Source organism: Rhincodon typus, chromosome 14 (genome assembly GCF_021869965.1).
Source record: "Rhincodon typus isolate 14 chromosome 14, sRhiTyp1.1, whole genome shotgun sequence".
NCBI lineage: Eukaryota > Metazoa > Chordata > Chondrichthyes > Orectolobiformes > Rhincodontidae > Rhincodon > Rhincodon typus.
In genome coordinates, this window is record NC_063345.1 from 13,844,080 (window position 1) to 13,863,212 (window position 19,133).

The 19,133-nt window shown below is 42.2% G+C and overlaps 1 protein-coding gene across 1 annotated transcript in view; it reads left to right on the forward strand.

Moving 5' to 3' along the window:
• slc25a43 (solute carrier family 25 member 43) overlaps window positions 1-15,648 on the forward strand; it is a 20,166-nt gene extending 4,518 nt beyond the window's left edge. The window contains exons 3-5 of the mRNA XM_020513575.2: window positions 8,261-8,433; window positions 11,351-11,485; window positions 14,209-15,648. Of these exons, the coding sequence (XP_020369164.2) occupies window positions 8,261-8,433; window positions 11,351-11,485; window positions 14,209-14,427 (527 nt within the window). The 3' untranslated portion in view covers window positions 14,428-15,648. The remainder of the gene's footprint in view (window positions 1-8,260; window positions 8,434-11,350; window positions 11,486-14,208) is intronic.
• The last annotated feature ends 3,485 nt before the right edge of the window (window positions 15,649-19,133 follow it).

Here is a 19,133-nt window from a genome sequence, read left to right on the forward strand (position 1 = left end):
CCTATCCCCTCCTCCCACCTCAAGCCGCACCTCCATCTCCTACCGACCAACCTCATCCCGCCCCCTTGACCTGTCCGTCCTCCCTGGACTGACCTAACACCTTCCTAACTCCCTACCTACACTCACCTTTCCTGGCCCCATCCCCGCCTCTTCGACCTGTTTGTTTCCTCTCCACCTATCCTCTCCTCTATCCCTCTTCTATCCGCCTCCCACTCTCTCCCTATTTATTTCAAAACCCCCTTCCCCTCCCCCTTTTCTGATGAAGGGTCTAGGCCCGAAACGTCAGCCTCTCTGCTCCTATGATGCTGCTTGGCCTGCTGTGTTCATCCAGCCCTGCACCTTGTAGTCCCGGTATCTCCACCATCTTTCAAATGAACCACAGTCCTCAATTCTTTAAACACAAATCCTTTAAAAAAATCTTAATAATGAAGTGTATTCGTGAAAGATTGTAAATAGTTAATGTTCACTGATTTTTGGCAGGTTGAGTTTAGGAGACTCTGCAGTTAGCCTTTATTAATCAGAGTTAGAGGAGACTAGTTCAGCTGAGTTTTTTTAAACTTAGCCATTCACAGGATGAGGGTGTCGTGGCTAGGGCAGTATTTATTTCCCACCTCTAATTGCCTAGAGGGCAGTTACGAGTCAACCACATTGCTGTGGGTCTGGAATGATATGTAGGGCAGACTTTCCTTTCCTAAAGATCATTACTGAGCCAAGTGGGTTTTTCCCCAGCAATCGGCAATGGATTCGTGGTCATCATTAGACTCTTAATTCCAGATGTTTTTTTTTAAATTATCGAATGCCATTGTAGGATTCAAACCTGGGTCACTGGGAACATTATCTGAGTCTCTGGATTAACAGTCTGGTGATAGTACCACTAGGCCATCACCTTCCCTATGATTCTCACTCCCAATGACTAGCTATCAATTCCTGCTGCAAGTTCAAGTGGGGGAAGGATCAGGCCTGATTTTTGGCCCTTCTCTACAGAATGATGGGCAATGCTCCTTGTCAATACTGCCACTTGATGAATGGCCGCTAGGGCAAACTGACCAGTGTCCAGGCGAGGAGATGGTCAGGGATGAAAACGGATTTAAAAAATGAATGAGAAATCGATTTAACTGAAAGAGGAAATCTGAAAAAATTGTAACAGAATCACAAAATTATTACAGAGCCGAGAAAGGCCATTTGACCCATGTGCCTATGCCAGTTGTATTATCCGGTGCCAGATCCTGCCTTTTCTCCATATTTCTGCACACCATTACTATCCAAAAAAATTCCAATGCCGTCTTCAGCACCTGAATTGAATCAGCCTCCACCACATTTCCAGGCAGTGTGTTCCATACCCTAACAACCCACCATGTGAAAATGATTTTTCACATCTCCCTTGCTTCGTTTGCACATCTCTTTAAATTGCCCACTCACTCTTGTTTCTTTTTAGAAATGGAAACAGTTACAGCCTACCTACTCTGCCCAGCCTGCTCATGAGTTTGAAAACCTCAGTCAGATCTCCTCTTAGCCTTATTCTCTCCAGGAAGAACAGTCACAAATTTTCAATCTATCCTCATAGCTTTAATTTCTCATTCCTGGAACTATATTAGTTATCTCCTTCGGTCTCTCCAATACATTCACATCTTTCCTATAATGTGGAACCTGTAACTGTACACAATACTCCAGCTGAGGTCTAACATGTGCCTTGTACAAGTTCAGCATCACCACCCCACTCTTGTATTCAATGCCGTATTAGTGAAGCTGAGGACACTGTATACTGTTTGTTCATGCTCTCTCCACCTGTCCTGCCACTTTCAATGACCCGAGCAGACCTACACCCAGGTCCTTCTTCTCCTGCACCACTGTTAGAATTATATCCTCTATTTCATGTTGTCTTTGTGTTCTTCTGACCAATGTGCATCAAGTAATAATTACGGTAACAGTAACAGTAATGCTGGTTATAAGGGCATGGGGGTCAGGTTAAGCTTGTGATCTTGGGCAAAGCTGCCCGTAGGTGATACTATTTCCCGCACTGCTCCCCTCCGCAAAAAGTATGTTTGGAGACCAGGTTAATTCCCACTTCACTGCTACCTTTCCCTTGATGGAGCTTCTCGTAACTGGTTATTAAAGGACATCTATTGAGTAATACTGTCACTAGTCATTCAGCATGGAAACAGGCCCTTCGGTCTAACTCATCCATGCTGACCAAGTTTCCCAAACTAAACTAATCCCATTTGCCTGCATTTGGCCCACCTCCCTATTCATGTACCTGTACAAATATCTTTTTAAATGTTGTAACCATACTTGCTCTACCACTTCCCTTGGCAGTTCATTCCACGCACGAACCACCCTTTGTATGAAAAAGTTGCCCTCAAGTCCCTTTTAAATCTTTCTCCTCTCACCCTAAAAGTGGCCTCTACTTTTGGACTCCCCTATCCTAGGGGAAAAAACCTTTGTTATTTCACCTTATCTATGCCCCTCATGATTTTATAAACCTCTAGCAGTTCATGCTGCTACAAGCCCCAGTTTATCCAGCCTCTCCTTAACTCAAAACCCCCAGTCCCAGCAACATTCTGTAAATATTTTCTGAACCCTCTCCAGTTTAATATCCTTCCTGTAGCAAGGTGACCAGAATGGAACACAGTACTCCAAAAGCACATCCTGTACAACTGCAACATGACATCCCAACTCCTATACTCAATGGTCTGAGCAATGAAGGCAAGCGTGCCAAACGCCTTCTTAACCAATCTGTCTACATGCAATGCAAGTTTTAAAGAACCATGTACCTGAACCCCTAGGTCTCTCTGTTTGACAATGCTACCCAGTGCCTGACCAGTAATTGTATATGTCCTGTCCTTATTTATTTTACCAAAATGCAATACCTCACATGTATCCAAATTAAGCTCCATCTGTATTCTTCAACCCATTGACCCAATTGATCAAGATCCCTTTCTTCATTGCCCACAATACCATGATTTGCTATGATCTGCAAACATACTAACCATGCCTCCTAAATTCTCATCCAGATCATTTTTTTATGTAAATGACAGACAAAAAAACAAATTTTGATGCGTACCTACTTGGATTCTTAGTGAGAGATTGATTGGGGGGGGGATCAAGAATGTGGAGATTTGCAGAGAGGAGAAAATTATTGGAAAGAAATGAGGAGAAGAATGAAATGGGGCAGTAAGCAGAAAACCCAATTTTATTTGAGTATGAGTTTTGCCAATTATGGGAGTACTGTCCTATTCTCGAATATCCTGGTTCCATTCACGTTAACACATTGATTGTTAGACATAAGGTGGGGTTGTCAGGAATGTTTCATGGGATTTGTAAGGCCACCAGATCTTGGGGACTTAGGGCAGAAGTACTCCAAGAATAGTGTTTTGAGAACCATGTATTCTCTATTTCACTGCATTTGTTGGCATATTACCAATTAGTTCATTTGCTGTAATAACAATCAAAAATAATTTTAATTAACAATATGATTGCTGTTTTCCTATGAGTAATTCACTCTGCTGGTAAACAAGTTAGAATATTGTTGGTAGAGTCAGAGTCCTGCAGCACAGAGACAGGCCCATCGGCCCAAACTGATCCATGCTGACCAAAAACATCCATCCACACTAACCCCAATTCCCTACATTTGGCCCATATCCTTCTAAACCTTTCCTATCCATGTATTTGTCCAAATGCCTTTTAAATGTTGTTAATGTACCTGCCTCAACCACTTCTGCTGGCAGCTCATTACCACCCTCTGTGTAAAAATAAAAAAAAAGTTGCCCCTCAGGTTCCCATGTATTCTTTCCCATTTTACCTTAAACTGATGCCCTCCAGTCCTCAATTCCCCAACCCTGGGGAAAAAGACTGAGTGCATTCACCTTATCCATGCCTCTCATGATCTTATACACTTCGATCTTATACACCCCCCAGTCTCCTACACTCAAGAAAAAAGTCCTAGCTTGTCCAACCTCTCCCTAAAACTCAGTCCCTTGAGACCTGGCACTGTCCTTGTAAATTTCTTCTGCACTCTTTCCAGTTTAATAACATCCTTCCTATAGCAAGGTGACCAAAACTGAGCACAATATTCCGAATGTGGCCTCATCAATGTCCTGTACAACTGCAACATAACTTCCCAACTTCTTTATTCGGTGGCCTGACTGATCAAGGCCAGTGTGACAAAAGCCGCCTTCACTGCCTTGTCTACCTGTGACTGCACTTTCAGAGAATCATGCACCTGAACTCCAAGGTCCCTCTGTTCCACTACACTCCTTAAGGCCATTACAGTCACCATGAAATTCCTACCTTGATTTGACTTTCCAAAATTCAACTCCTCACATTTATCTATATTAAACCCCATTTGCCATTTCTTGGCCCACTTCCCCAGCTGATCAAGATCCTGCTGCAGTTTCTGATAACCTTCCTCATTGTCCATGATACCACCTATTTTAGTGTCATCTGCAAACTTACTAATTATGCCTTGTACATTCTCGTCCAAATCATTGATAAAGATAACAAACAGCAATGGGCCCAGCGCGAACCTTGCGGCACACCATTCGTCACAGGCCTCCAGTCAGACAAGCATCCTTCCACTATTACCCTCTGAATATACAGTTGGCTTGATGATAGGAAGCAGTTTTCCAGCTCTCCCTGAATTCCATGTGATCTAACCTTCCAGAGCAGCCTACCACGTGGAACCTTATCAAAGGCCTTACTGAAATCCATATAGATTACGTCTCCTGCCCTGCCCTCAAACTTCCTGGTCACTTCATCAAAGAACTCTAACAGATTTGTGAGGCATGATCTCCCATGCACAAAGCCAAACTGACCACTCCTAATCAAACCCTGTCTTTCCATATGCATGTATATCTGATCCCTCCGAATCTTCTGAAGTATCTTACCTACCACAGATGTTACTGGTCTGTAACTTCCAGGTTTTTCTTCGCAGCTCTTCTTGAATAAGGGCATAATATTCACTGCCCTCCATTCTTCTGGGACCTCACCAGTGGCTAATGATGATGCAAATATATCAGCCAGGGTCCCTGCAATTTCCTCTCTAGCTTCTTGCAGAGCTCTTGGATACATCAGATCAGGACCAGGAGATTTACCCACCTTCGTACATTCTAATATGCCCAACCCCTTCTGTGCTGCAATATGGACTGTCCCCAAGATATTGCCACTAACTTCCCCAAGTTCCCAAATCTTCATGTCTTTCCCCACAGTAAACACCAAGTAGAAATATTTGTTGCCCATCTCCTGTGGTTCCACACATACATGTACACTTTGGTCCTTGAGGGGTCCTATTCTGTCTCTAGTTATTCTTTTTCTTTTAATATACTTAAAGAATCTCTTTGGATTCACCCTAATCTTCTCGGCCAAAGCTATCTCATGTCCCCTTTTTGCCCTCCTGATTTCCTTCTTCAGTAAACTCCTCTATCCACTATATACTCCAGGGATTCCCTTGATCCCTGTACCTGAGCCATGCCTCCTACTTTTTTCTGGTCAGAGCAAGTCATCCAGGGTTCCTTACTCCTGCCAACCTTGCCCTTCACCCTCACAGGAACATACAGACCTTGAACTCTACCTATCACACTTTTAAAGGCCTCCCACTTGCTGGAGGTCCCTTTGCCTGCAAACAAATTACTCCAATCAACACCTGCAAGCTCCTGTCTAATTCCATCAAAATTCACCTTGCCCCAGTTTAGAACTTGAACTTGTAGAGCAGTTTTGTCCCTCTGCATAATTATTTTAAAATTAGTAGAATTATGGTCACCTGTCCTGCCCCATTTCCCAAGAGTAGGTCAAGTTTTTGCCCCTTCCTCTACATACTGCTTGAGGAACCTTTCCTGAACACGTTTAACAAACTCCACCCCATCTAAGCCCTTAATACTGTGGCAGTCCCAGCCTATGTTAGGAAAACTAAAATCCCAACTCTGCTCCTGCAAGTCTCCCCAGTCTCCCTGCATATTTGTTCCTCTAATTCCCATTGACTATTTGGGGGCCTATAGTATAGCCCCACTAACATCACCATCCCCTTCTTATTTCTTAGCTCCACCCACAAAGCCTCATGGGATGATCCCTCAGTTATTTCATCTTTGACTACTGCTGTGATACTCCCTTAATCAAAAATGCAACTTCCCTTTCCCCTCTTTCCTCCACCTCTGTCCCACCTAAAGCACCTGTATCCTGGCACATTAAACTGCCAGTTATGTCCCCACCTTAGCCATGTTTCTATAATGGCTATGTATCCCAGCCCCATGTACCTATCCACGCCTGGAGTTCATTGGCCTTACCTGTCAGCCCTCTTGCATTGAAAAAGATGCAATTTAATTCAACAGGTATCCCTTGCTCCCTGTCCTGTTCCAGCCTGACCTGTCTCTTCAGCTTGCTATTTCTGATTACTGTATCTCTTTCCAGCCTAGCGCTTGCCCCTCTGCTGTTGAGGATCCCACATGCCTGCCAATCTTGTTTAAACCCTCCCTTGCAGCACGAGCAAATCTGCCCACCAGGATATTGGTCCCCCTCTGGTACTTGTGTGTGTGTTGAGGTCCCAGGGACTATGTCATTCCACAGGACAAGAATGGGGGGAAAAAAAAATGGGAACCCATGCCAAAAACATTGTTTTGTAGCCATTTGCTAAATACTGCAACTGTTCAAATATCTCTAGGGTCTCATCCCTCCCTGTTACTGTAACTGTCTCCAATCCTACAACCCTCCCAGAACTTTGGGATCCTCATGTGGATCCCATACTTGCTTCATCCCATTGTGTGTGCATGTGCTCAGATGTCTCAACCCTCGGCACTGAATCTCCTCCTTTTAACCTCTTCTTTTCCTAAAATAGACCTCTTGAACAAAGCGTTTGGTCATCTGACCTAATATCTCTTTTTTTTTTAAAAACTTGATGGTCAGTTCTTGCATATGCCTTCATGAAGCACCCTGGCTGTTTTCTGAACTGCAAGGGACTACGTAAATGCAAGTTGTTGTAGCTCAAAAAGTGTTCCTGGTGGAAGTTTTGCACTTGGTCACCATGTGAGTTGGTGAACGATTCGAGAAAAGTTGTGAAATTGTAGGAACGTGTTGATAAGTAAAGACAATTTTAAAAATCACTAAATCACAGAACCCAAATTTGGGACCCAAAATTGTTGTTATCTATAGCTGACAGCCCATTGCATTGTCACTTGTGGTATGCTTTGGGATATTCTGAGGTCATGAAAAGTATAGTAGAAATACAAGTTCTTTCTCTTTTTTTTTATTTATAAACTGGCATTAAACTTTGCAACTTGATCCTTGCATATATATTCTAACTCCTAGTCATTTGTATTCCCCATCCACAGTTCTTTAGTTCTGTTTTGGTTAGTCTGGTGATATTATCGATGGACTGTTAATCCAGAAAGCCACGTAATGTTTTGGGAACACAAATTTGCATCTCGCTACAGCGAGTGGAGTTTGAATTCAATTAAGTATGTGGAATTAAGAATCTACTGAAGACGATGAAACAATTGTCAATTGTTGGAGAAGTCCCATCTGGTTCAGTAATGTCCTTTTTTTTATTTTAAAGAGAAGGAAACTGCCATCCTTCCCTGCTCTGGCTAAAAATTTGTTTTTAAAAAAAACAAAGTTATCCACTTGTATAATTTACTGACTGACTGCATAAAACATTGTCTGCCCTACCCCCAAACTAGAACAACTACTAAACAACTACTGCAAATGCTTAAAGATCTGCAGCAAGTACAAACAGGACACTTCTTGGATTTCAGTACTGAAAAGTATTGTAGGGCTTCCTCGTGTCATTCAATATATACCAAAGTGTTTTTATTTAAACAGATCCATTTTATTAAATAACAAAAATAGGAGCAGGAGTATATTATTTGGGAGAGAACATTTAGACTATTCAGCACTTCAGTGCTACTGCCACAGTACTCAATAAGATCATGGCTTATATACCTTAACGCTACCTTCCTCTGTTCTCCCTGTAACCCCCTTGATTCCATTGAAATCCAATAATTGATTGATCTCTCTCTTGAATATTTCCATTGACTGAGCGTTCGCAGGCCTCTGGAGTGGAAAAACATCAAAGATTGGCAATCTTTTCAAGTGAAGAAAATTTTCCTCCTCTCAGCCCCAAAATGGCCTTTATCCTCAGACATCCTTTGTTCTAGATTTTCAGCAGTGAAAGTAATTTCTCAGGATCTACTCTCTCAAGCCGTTATGAATTTTACATGTTTCAATGAAATCATCTCCTAATTTTAACCTGAAATTCCCGCCTTTCCTTTCCTAGGGTCAGTGCCATTTTCCGCTGGTTCCTTTTTGGTCTATATCAACCTGGATAAACTCTGGAATAAGCCCAATGTGAAACTCACTACTCTGCAGAATTTTGGCAATGGTTGTCTGGCAGCAGGTGTTGCCCAAACACTCTCCTTCCCTTTTGAAACTGTAAAAAGAAAAATGCAGGTGAGTTCTGAGCTATGCTTATGTGCAACATTAGAAATGTGAAGTGATCTGAGGTGTTTTATCGTGACTGTGTGCTTGGGTACATTTTCTCTTCTGGTCAGTAACTGCAGCAATCCCATTTTCTTTGCATTAATTCTTCAACTCCTCCTAAGTGGCGTGTGTGTGTGTGTGTGTGTGTACTACCTGCTGTGACCACCAGTCTGCACTATTGACCCACTGCTATATCAGAAACCTTTTTATCTAATGGTTTTTTAAAATTAAAAGCATCTCCTCAATATTTTATGGAGTAGTCACTTGCTGCATTTGCAGTAATTACAACATGATGCAGGTGCTGCTAAAGCATTTCATCACTGGATACATCAGCCAGATGTAATCCCAAGTTCGAGGGGCTTCCTGCATGTGGATGTCCTGAAAAGGCTTTTGCAAGTCAAATCCTAACTGATTGCCACTGGTTCAGCACTGCCTGCTGTCAGAATGCTCAATTTCTCTTATTGGCAGATTCAATTCAAGCTCTAAGTCAGATCCATTCTAAGGAAATCTCACCATCCAGTTCTCCAGTGGATTTTGATGCTGTTTTTTTCGTATTAGGGAATATCCATGGCAAGTAAACTAAAGATTTAATTGCAAATTTACAATAGAAATGCAAATCCATTTCTAAGCTTTGGAGGTTGAAACTACTCCTGTACCAACCAGCATCAGAGCAGCAAATAAAAGCTGAATTGAGCATTGACCCTGTCCTAAATCTGCACTAAAGTAAAACAGGCCTGTAATCTGTCACTGCTGTTCCTACAACACAAAGATAATTAAATCTATCTCTCTAACTCCCTATCTAATTCATTTGGACAAAGCATAAATAATTCAATTGACCACCTCATCCAAGCCAAGAAATTACTGTCTTTGGTTTATCTCATCTCAGAGCTGCTGAAATTCTCACTAATGCATTCATCATGACCAGATTCAATTACTTCAATGTTCTCTTAGCTGGCTTTGCATCTTCAATCCTCTAACTATCAATTTACCCAAACATTTGCTGCCCATCTCCTAATTCACACCCTTTGTTTTTAAATTATTCCATGGCCTTACCCTTCCTACCTCAGTAGCCTGTTCCAGCCGATTAATTCTCCCCAGAGAATTGTTTTCTTCCAATTCTGCTCTGTTCTATCTCCTGATTTCCTGTAGTTCACCACTAGCACTTATCCTCTGTGTAGCTTGGTCCCTGCACGTGGGAATTCTGTTCCTAAACACCACCTGCATTTTGTAAAAGCCACGTCTTTTTATTTGTATGTGTTTTAAAATTGCGGACTGAAATGAAATGGAACTGATTTTTTTCCTAAAAATTGCAGCACGCCTTGAAAAGCAAGTCACCTGACTCTAATGGCAAACATTGTTTAATCAGAAGCTCAAACAGATAGTACTTGAAGTAGGTTGCAGATGAACTGGCGTCAGGCAGGGTGTGTCTGTATTCAGATGAAGCTTTGGTTGTCAACAAGATGTTGATTGGTCAATGGATAAGTGACCAGTTAATAATGACAAAGGTTTTCTGCCTGCCAACAATCATGTGATTGGTTCTTGGGTACTGAACATCATCTGGCTAGGGCCAAGGTGCTAGGATCTCCCTTCTCTTTACGGTAAGCCATTTTTAAACTTGACAAAAAAGACAGTTTAACTTTCCTTCAGCTTTTGCTGTAAGCTTTGACCTTTTGTAATTGATAAATCAGAGAATGCATAAGTGAACCAGCCACTGCACCTCTTACAAATCATTTGGAAAAGTAAACCCAAGAAGAAATCTTCTGGTCAGGAAGAACTAGCTCAACAAATCTTGTGAATAAAATTACCGAACTACTTTCCCTGTTTTCCCATTTTTATTTTTTTTTTTGCTTCCCTGTCTACATCTGTCTCTGTGTGTCTGTATGTTGGGAGGGTGGTTACAAGGAGTTTGGAGTTTTAATTTACAGTGTTATATGCCAATATAACTGATTTCCTGCAGCTGGAATCTAATGACTTGTAATAAATAAATTCCTGTTAAGCACAGCAACCTATTCCATGCTTTCTATCAACCTGGGTCTGAAAATTGAGTCAGTTGGGGAATTTTGTGTCTTATTTGAATATCTTTAACTCTTTAGTGACTGTGAATACTGGAGTTTGATTACCACCTGACTCCCCAAAGCCTGTCCAACATCTACAAGGCACAAGTCAGGAGTGTTATGGAATACTCCCCACTTGCCTGGATGGGTGCAGCTCCAACAACACTCAAGAAGCTTGACACCATCCAGGACAAAGCAGCCTGCTCGACTGGCACCACATCCACAAACATCCACTCCCTCCACCACCGACACTCAGTTGCAGCAGTGTGTACTATCTACAAGATGCACTGCAGAAATTTACCCAAGATCCTTAGACAGCACCTTCCAAACCTACGATCACTTCCATCTGGAAGGACAAGGGCAGAAGACATATGGGAACATCATTACCTTCAAGTTCCCCTCAAGCCACTCAGCATCTTGGCTTGTAAGAAATCACCGTACCTTCACTGTTGCTGGGTCAGGTGGACTGCAGTGATTCAAGAAGGCAGCTCCCCACCACCTTCTCAAGGGCAACTAGGGATGGGCAGTAAATATTGGCCAGTGAGCGCCCACATCCCACAAAAATGATTAAATAAAAAGCAAGTGCTACCTCGGAGTTGTGATACTTGTAACATCTTTCCTTCCCCTGTCAGATGCTCCTTTTTTATTAGGAAAAACAGAATTTGCCTCTTTTGATCAAATTTTTAGCAATTTGTCTTAATTCCTCATCCTCTGGTTTTGTTACACTCCTGGAGTGTGTTTAGTATTTTGTTACAGCAAAGGTGACATCGAAATGCAAATTATGAGATTAATCTTGGTTTCCACATGTGAATGCCTTTTACCTTCTACTATAGGCACAGAGTCCCCTGCTCCCTCACTACGGGGGGGTGGATGTACACTTTACTGGTGTCGTGGACTGTTTCAAGCAAATTGTGAAGACGAAAGGTGTCCTGAGCTTGTGGAATGGTCTAACAGCGAACCTAGTAAAGGTGAGTGCTGGTTCCGTAAACCCAGCAGTAATTTTGTGGTGTCAGGAGAAACGTATTGTTTACTCTGTACTGCCTTACATTGAACACAGAAATCCAGGTCAGACAATGTAATACAAGAGAGAGCATACATTAGACAAAAACAATTAATTGTCTTTTGTGGATGTAAGTATATTTGACCTCTTTTGTTCCCTGTCTGTCTCTCTTGTGAGCTCCCCATGCCAGCCTATGTGCCTCTACCCAGCCATAGTAGCCCCACATACAGTCATGATAATTTAGCACGCATCCCTTTACCCAAAGCAGCTAATATTTCGTTACTAAAAGTTCTTTATTGCAGACTATACCAAATCCTTGTTTATCCATGGAGAATACAGGTACAGGCCTCTAATGGATAACAAAGAAACATAGTGGCTGTGTGGGTTTCCTCTGGGTGCTCCAATTTCCTCCCACATTCCAAAGATGAATAGGTTCTGTGGATTAGCCATGGGAAGTGCAGGGTTACAGGGATAGGTTGGGAGGGGTGCTCTGGGTGGGATGCATGGAGTGTTGGTGCAGATTTAATGGACTGAATGGTCTGATTCCACACCACGCTCATTTTCCACCCCCCAACTGCTAAAAGTATGCAAGAGGAAACATCGTTTCCATGTATTAGACACTTCAATGAAGTCACCCCTTACTCTTCTAAACCCATTGGGAACAAGCTCAGGCTGTCCAATCTACCCTCCTAACACAACCCACTCATTTCGCATATCAATCTGATAAACCTCCTTGGAACTATCTCCAATACTTTTACAGCCTTCCTTTAAACAAAAGGACAACAATGTTGACCAATATTCATGATCTGCCTCACATCAATACTTTATATAACTGAAGCATAATAACCTTCCTTTTTATGTTCTACTCCCCTTGTAAAGAAAGGCTAACATTCCAATAGCCACCTTTGTTTTAATAAACATTTTGTATAAAATAGTTCTTTGAGCATATATGCTTATTTAAAGTTATATTACCTATATGTTAGGAAAAGGTCTTAAAAGCTAATGCCATAGGAACACAAGTATGCCATTAATCAGTCCTGCCATTCAATCAATTGATCTGTACCTTAACTTCTTTCTGAGAGGAGATGTTGGCCTAGTGGTATTATCACTGGACTATTAATCCAGAGACCTCAATGTTCTGGTGTCCAAGGTTTGAATCCTGCCGCAGTAGCTGGTGGAGCTTGAATTCAAAAGAAAATCTGGAATTAAGAGTATAACTGTGACCAGAAATTCGTTGTTGTTTGTTGGAAAAACCCATCTGTTTCTCTAATGTCTTTTAGGGAAGGAAACTGCCATCCTTACCTAGTCTGACACTACATATGATTCCAGACTCGCAGCAATGTGGCTGACTCTTAACTGCCCTCTGGGCAATTAGGGATGGGCAATGAGTGCTGCCTAGCCAGCAACACCCACATCCTGTGAATGGATTTTTAAAAATCCAATCACCAGTCTTGTCTCTGAATCCCCTAGTATCCCTGTCTTCCATAGGTCTAATGGTCCTGGACAGCCCAGCTCTAACTTTAACATTTTGGAGCGGCAAAAATCAATTCTCTTATTTTATACTATACTTATTCTCACTGCCAGACCATGTGGCCAGAGCCAGCTTTGTCCACGTCCCCAAAAAATGCTACTGGGTTCAGATGATGTTGTAAAATTCCTAATTTTTCACTAAATCAACGTTTGCTGTCTGAATCCAGTGGAGCTCTGGCTGTCTCATGAAAGACCCCTTTTGCCAAAGCATCACTTTTGAAAGAATATGCTTCTCTTTTGGAGCTGATTTAACAAATTAAGATCAGCCTCATTGTCTCAATAAGTGATGTACTATGACAGAGGAGTTGAAGGAAGAAGAAAGATAGTGATAATTTTATTGGGGGTGGAAATATGATATTTCAGAATTAGAACAAGTTAACAAATATTTGCAAACTAAGCCAGATCAAATATAAATTTCCAGCTAATATATGGTATCTGTGTTTAGTGTTGTGGAGTTACAAATGGCACATTATGACCCAGTGATGGAAATTGACTCCTTTCCAATTGGTCAGTCATGTGGAAAAGTCTAATGGAGCAAATTGATTTTTCAGACCAAAAAAAAACCTTATGAACAGGAATTAACCCAATGCATACAACGTGTCCCACAAAGCTGATTTTTTTTTTAGGATAATGATGAAGCTCTTTTCATCTCGGAAGAGTATGCGATAATCTGAACTTTGTGAAAAATGAGGCTATTCTCTTTGGCTCATTTCATTATTCTGAAGAGCAATTAAGAATTTTTCCTATGGGAGGAGGATGGTGATCACAATGTCCAGAGTGGAGCTGAGAATTAGGTTGACTAGTTTATTAAATTGCATAAATGCAGCAACTGGATGGGGAAAAAGCCACTGAGGACAGCTGCTATATCAACAGATGTGGATCAAAAGCTTTCTGAATTATCTCCAAATGAAACCTCTTTACAATCCCAAGAGGTGATTTCAGAGCAATAAGTCCTTTTTTACACTTCTGTCCAGTGCATTGTGCCCTTTTGGTTAAGCATTAACTTGAGTTATAAGCTAAATATTGTTGCTTTTTCAGTAACAGGTTATGAAATACCCTCCTGCCTGACCCACTAGTACACTTGCTGGAGAGACCAGTCATGTTCAATTTAAGCCTTTTGCATTTTGCCTGCCTGTTTCAATCACTGCGTTTAATTCACAGATCGTTCCGTACTATGGTCTGATGTTCAGCACCTTTGAGTTCTGCAAGCGGGTTTGTCTGTACAAGAATGGCTACATCGTGTCTCCGCTGAGCTATCGGCTCAGCCCAGGCGTGGACCAGAGCCTGGGGGCTGAGGAGCTGTGGGAGCTGAGGAGGTTAATCAGGGAAAAGAGTTTCAAGACTAACCAATCCACACTAGGTACCAAATGGTGGGGCTGAGGCAATAGGCTGTCCTGGCCTGTGACAGGACGTTTGTTCATCTTGAGCACTGACTTCACCTCCTTGCTCCAAAGAACCTTTTTTCCTTCAAAACCTATATACTCCTCCTGTTCACATCACACTGTTAGCACGTAAGTTGCCTCGTGCAATAACCAAGATGGCATCTGTTACTGAACTAACTGAGGTCCATATTGAATGAATGGGCCAGCCTAACATTAATACGTAGCCCTCAAACTTCAATGGACTTACCTTGTGATTATCTAACTTTTTTTGACAGTTTGTTGCCATTTTTATTTGCTTCGTTTTCTCAAGATAACGTCGCGCTGGTGGATATTGTCTGCACCCATGCATCAGTAGCTGGTCATAATAAACAGTGTGACAGTATTGAAGGTGCCTGCATCAGAACAGATGTGAGGTGTCAAGTGAACCTAAAGTTCTGCCAATCAACCAAAAAGACTTGCATTTTACGTTGTGCTTTTTTAGATTTGGAAAAATACTGTTTTGTGGAGAAAATGGATATCAAAACCAAAGAGAATCGAAGATGTGATTTAGTACATTCTAGACGTGCACAGTCCAGTTTAATTGTAGTACAATCTCCCATTTTCAGGGTGTTAACTCCTGTTTCACTGTCCTGTTGTTTACAAACGAGCTTGATGTTAAAACGAGGAAAATAAAATCTTAAAGAGCCAAGATGTACACAAAGAGAAACTGAAATCAGTGTTTGTAGACCATCATCTTCAGTGTCTCTGGTCAGCAAGTATTCCACATTGCTTCAGACTTAGCTCAGGCAAGGTCACAATTTGTTTGGGGATGAAAACAGAAGGATTACATTTTAAATCTGTACAGTCCCCGATACCAAGTGTTGAAACCAGCCAATATGACTGAATAATCTCATTGGGTCACATCCCAATCAGAATATTGCACAAATTTGAATAACTAATTTGGTCCCCCGACCCCACTCCCATCTGTAGCAAAGGAATGTATTATCATAACTTTCTTTGAAAAATTACCCTGTGCAGTCCATGTGATCTGCCAGTTTCACAATTTTTGAGCAATAACAGAATTATGCACTGTGATAACTTTAGAATCTAAATGTATTAATGGTTTTTTTTTAAAATCAGCCATGTCAACCTCTATCTTGAATATCCTTTGAGGCCAAAGGTAGAATATCTTTTCTGAGTTTGTCTACTACATGTAATAAACATTTACACTCAAAATGTTTAATTGTTGTACATTGCTGATTCTGTCTACACATGCAATCTGCCATCCATAATACATCTGCGAGGGAAATAATTTATCAGGATGTAATATTCACCATAGCTTTTTGTGATTATTTTGTGATCCTGTTTTATGTAAGTACTGGACTTTGGTCTCCAACTGGTTTTCTAAATACCATTCTAAAATGGTGGTTTCAGATGTTAGTCTGTCACCATTTAAACGAAAAACCAAAAAAAAAACTGCGGATGCTGGAATTCAGAAACAAAAACAGAGATTGCTGGAAAAGCTCAGCAGATCTGGCAGCATCTGTGGAGAGAAATCAGTCAATGTTTTGGTTCCAGTAACCCCTTCCTCAGAACTTTGAATTCTGAAGAAGAATGACTGGATCCAAAATGTTAACTGATTTCTCTCCACAGATGGTGCCAGACTTGCTGAGCTTTTTCTAGCAATTTTTGTTTTTGTCTCTGTTCAATGTACGTGGCATCTCAATCCAGCTCGTAGTTATTCCCATAATGTATACACCTGACCAGCAACATAGCGGTCAGGAAAATTTTATCATTTTACTTCTGATTTAGCAGCTATGCTTTAATCTCTGCCACGACAGTAATGGATTGACTGTATTTGCTGCTGTTTGCTTATTGGGATATGGTGACATTGATGTGATGACATGTTTTGTGTACAGCGGAAGCTTGAATTGTCCACATGTTGAAAAGATACAAGAAACGATCAAGTCTGTGTCCTCTGATGGAGTAAAAGAAAGGGTCAGAATAAAATTCGAGCAAGGCCATTTTGGAATAAGATGAGGAGGTACTTTTTTGTAGTAGAGATTGGGAATTTTCTTTACACCTCCCCCAAGAAAAAAGCTGTGCTTCCTGGCAATAGTTTGAAATTCATGACCAAAATAGACTTTTATGTAGGGTATCAGGGTTACAGAGCTAAATGAAGTTGAGGTGTAGATCAGCAATGACCTAATTGAATAGGTCTGAGGAAGTGACAACCTCCTATTTTCATGTTACAACTACGTGCTCTTTGTTCCATGTAACTGAGTTGTACAGGAGTTTGATAAATATGACAGCAGACATCAGTCTGAATGCACTTGTTAAATTCTCATTTCCTGCAATGGGAAACTTCTCCAAACTCTAAATGCTTACTGCATGTGAATTTCACCATTCTCTTTGCTGCAGGCATTCCATAACCTTGTAGATCTGAAGGAGTCCAATGCAGTACTCTGTGACAGTGTCTGTTGATACTGTGAGGAATATACAAACATAGAGTAGAAGCAGCAATAGGCCATTCAGCTCCTCAAACCTGCGCTACAATTCAATTCATGATGTGGTCTCATCTCCACACTACCCCCAATTAATGTTTCACTCCCTTGCAAGTCAAGAATCTATCTACCTCTGCCATAAACGTGGTCAATTAACTTCATCTCGACTGTCTTGTGAAGAGAGTTCAAAAGACAATCAACCTAAGAGGAAAAAGATTGTGTCTGAAGTGGAAAACCCCTGATCTTTAAACTGTATCCTTATAGTTGTTCTAATCTCTCCCACCAGGAGAGAGATCATTTTAGCATTCACTGTCTCAAGTCCCCTTAAAATCTTAGTTGTATCTAACAGATCTCTTATTCCTAAATTTCAGTGGTGCAAGTACAGTCTATCCGACCTCTCCTACCCCAAGTATCAGCAAAGTGAATGTTCTCTGACTAGCCTCCAACAGACTTACATCAGCCGCATTTTGTTTATTAATTGATGTGATGTGGGCATTGCTGATGAGGCCAACATTTATTTCATTAACATTGATTTTATTCCAGAGGGCAGTTAAGCCATGTGTTTGACTCTTGTGAATCTGGAGTCACATGGAAGCCAGACCAGGTAAGGATGGTAGATTTCCTTCCCTAAAGCACATTAGTGAATCAAATCAGTTTTCATTACAGTTTTCAGTACAGTGTGCAGCTGGAGGAACGCAGCAGGTCAGGCACCATCATCAGAGGACCAGGAAAGTCAACATTTTGGGTTTACCCACTTCATCAGGATTGGGGATAGGGAAGGCAGCTTGGAAATAGAGGGGGTGGGGCTGTAGGTGGGAAGGTGATAGGTAGATGCAGGTAGGAGATTGGTCAGTGGGAAGGGTTGGGGGGGGGACATCGGACTCCTCCCACCCCCACCTCCTACCTACCAGCCTCATCCCTGCCTCCTTGACCTGTTTGTCTTCCCTGGACTGACCAACCCCCACCCTAACTCCTCACCTACACTCACCTTTACTGGCTCCATCCCCGCTTCCTTGACCTATCCGTCTCCTCTCCACCTATGCTCCTTTATCCATCTTCCATCCACCTAGCCCTCTCTCTCTATTTATTTCAGAATCCCCTTCCCCTCCCCCATCTCTGAAGAAAGGTCCAGACCCGACACGTCAGCTTTCCTGCTCCTCTGATGCCTCTTGGCCTGCTGTGTTCATCCAGCTCTACACCTTGTTATCTCAGATTCTCCAGCATCAGCAGTTCCTACTATCTCTGAATTGATTATATCCCATTCCCACCCCAAGAAGATGGGCAGGTTGTGTCAGGTCAAGGAGGCGGGGATGAGAGGGAGGGTTGGACATGGGATGAGGCTGGGTGTGGGGAGACTTTTGAAACTGGTGAATTCTATATTGAGGCCATCAGGCTGTAAGCTCCCGACGCGGAATATGAGGTGGTGTTCTTCAAGTTTGCATGTGGTGTTGTTGTGAAGGGGACCCAGCGTGGACATGTCACCAAGGTAATGGGAGGGGGAGTTAAAATGGTTGGCAACTGGAAGGTGCTCAAATCGTTCAGAGTCTGTGCTTGATCTCAACGATGTAGAGGAGACCACAGCAGGAGCAACAGATACATTAGACCAGGTTGGAGAACATACAGGTAAATCCCTGTCGGATTTGGCAAGATTGTTTTGGGCCTTGAATGGAGGCGTAGGGGCAGGTGTAGTACCTCCTGCGGTTGCAGGGAAAGGTGCCGGGGGGTGGTGAGGCTAGTGGGGTGTGTGGAGTGGATGAGTCAGTTGTGGAGTGAGTGGTCCCTATGAAAGGCGATTGGGGTGGGGAGGGAAATATCTCTTAGGCTGTGGGGTCAGGTTGTAGGTGGCAGAAGTGGCGAAGAGTGGGTGGGGTGGTATGTGAGGACAAGGGGGATTCTGTCCTTATTTTTGTTGGGGGTAGGGTTGTTGAGGGCAGAAGTACAGGAAATGCAAGAGATGCAGTTGAGGCCATAGTGAATCACCAGAGTGGAGATGTTGCAATCCTTTGAAGTCAGAGGACATCAGGGATATCAGAGTGGAACGCTCCATGTTGGGAGCAGATGCGGCAGAGGTGGGGGAATTGGGAGTATGGAATCGCATTCTTGCAGGAGGTGGGTATGAGGATGCGTAGTCAAGGTAGCTGTGGGAGTCAGTGGGTTTGAAATAAATGTCGGTTTGAGACGGTTACTGGAGACGGAGACGGAGACGGAGACTGAGATGGAG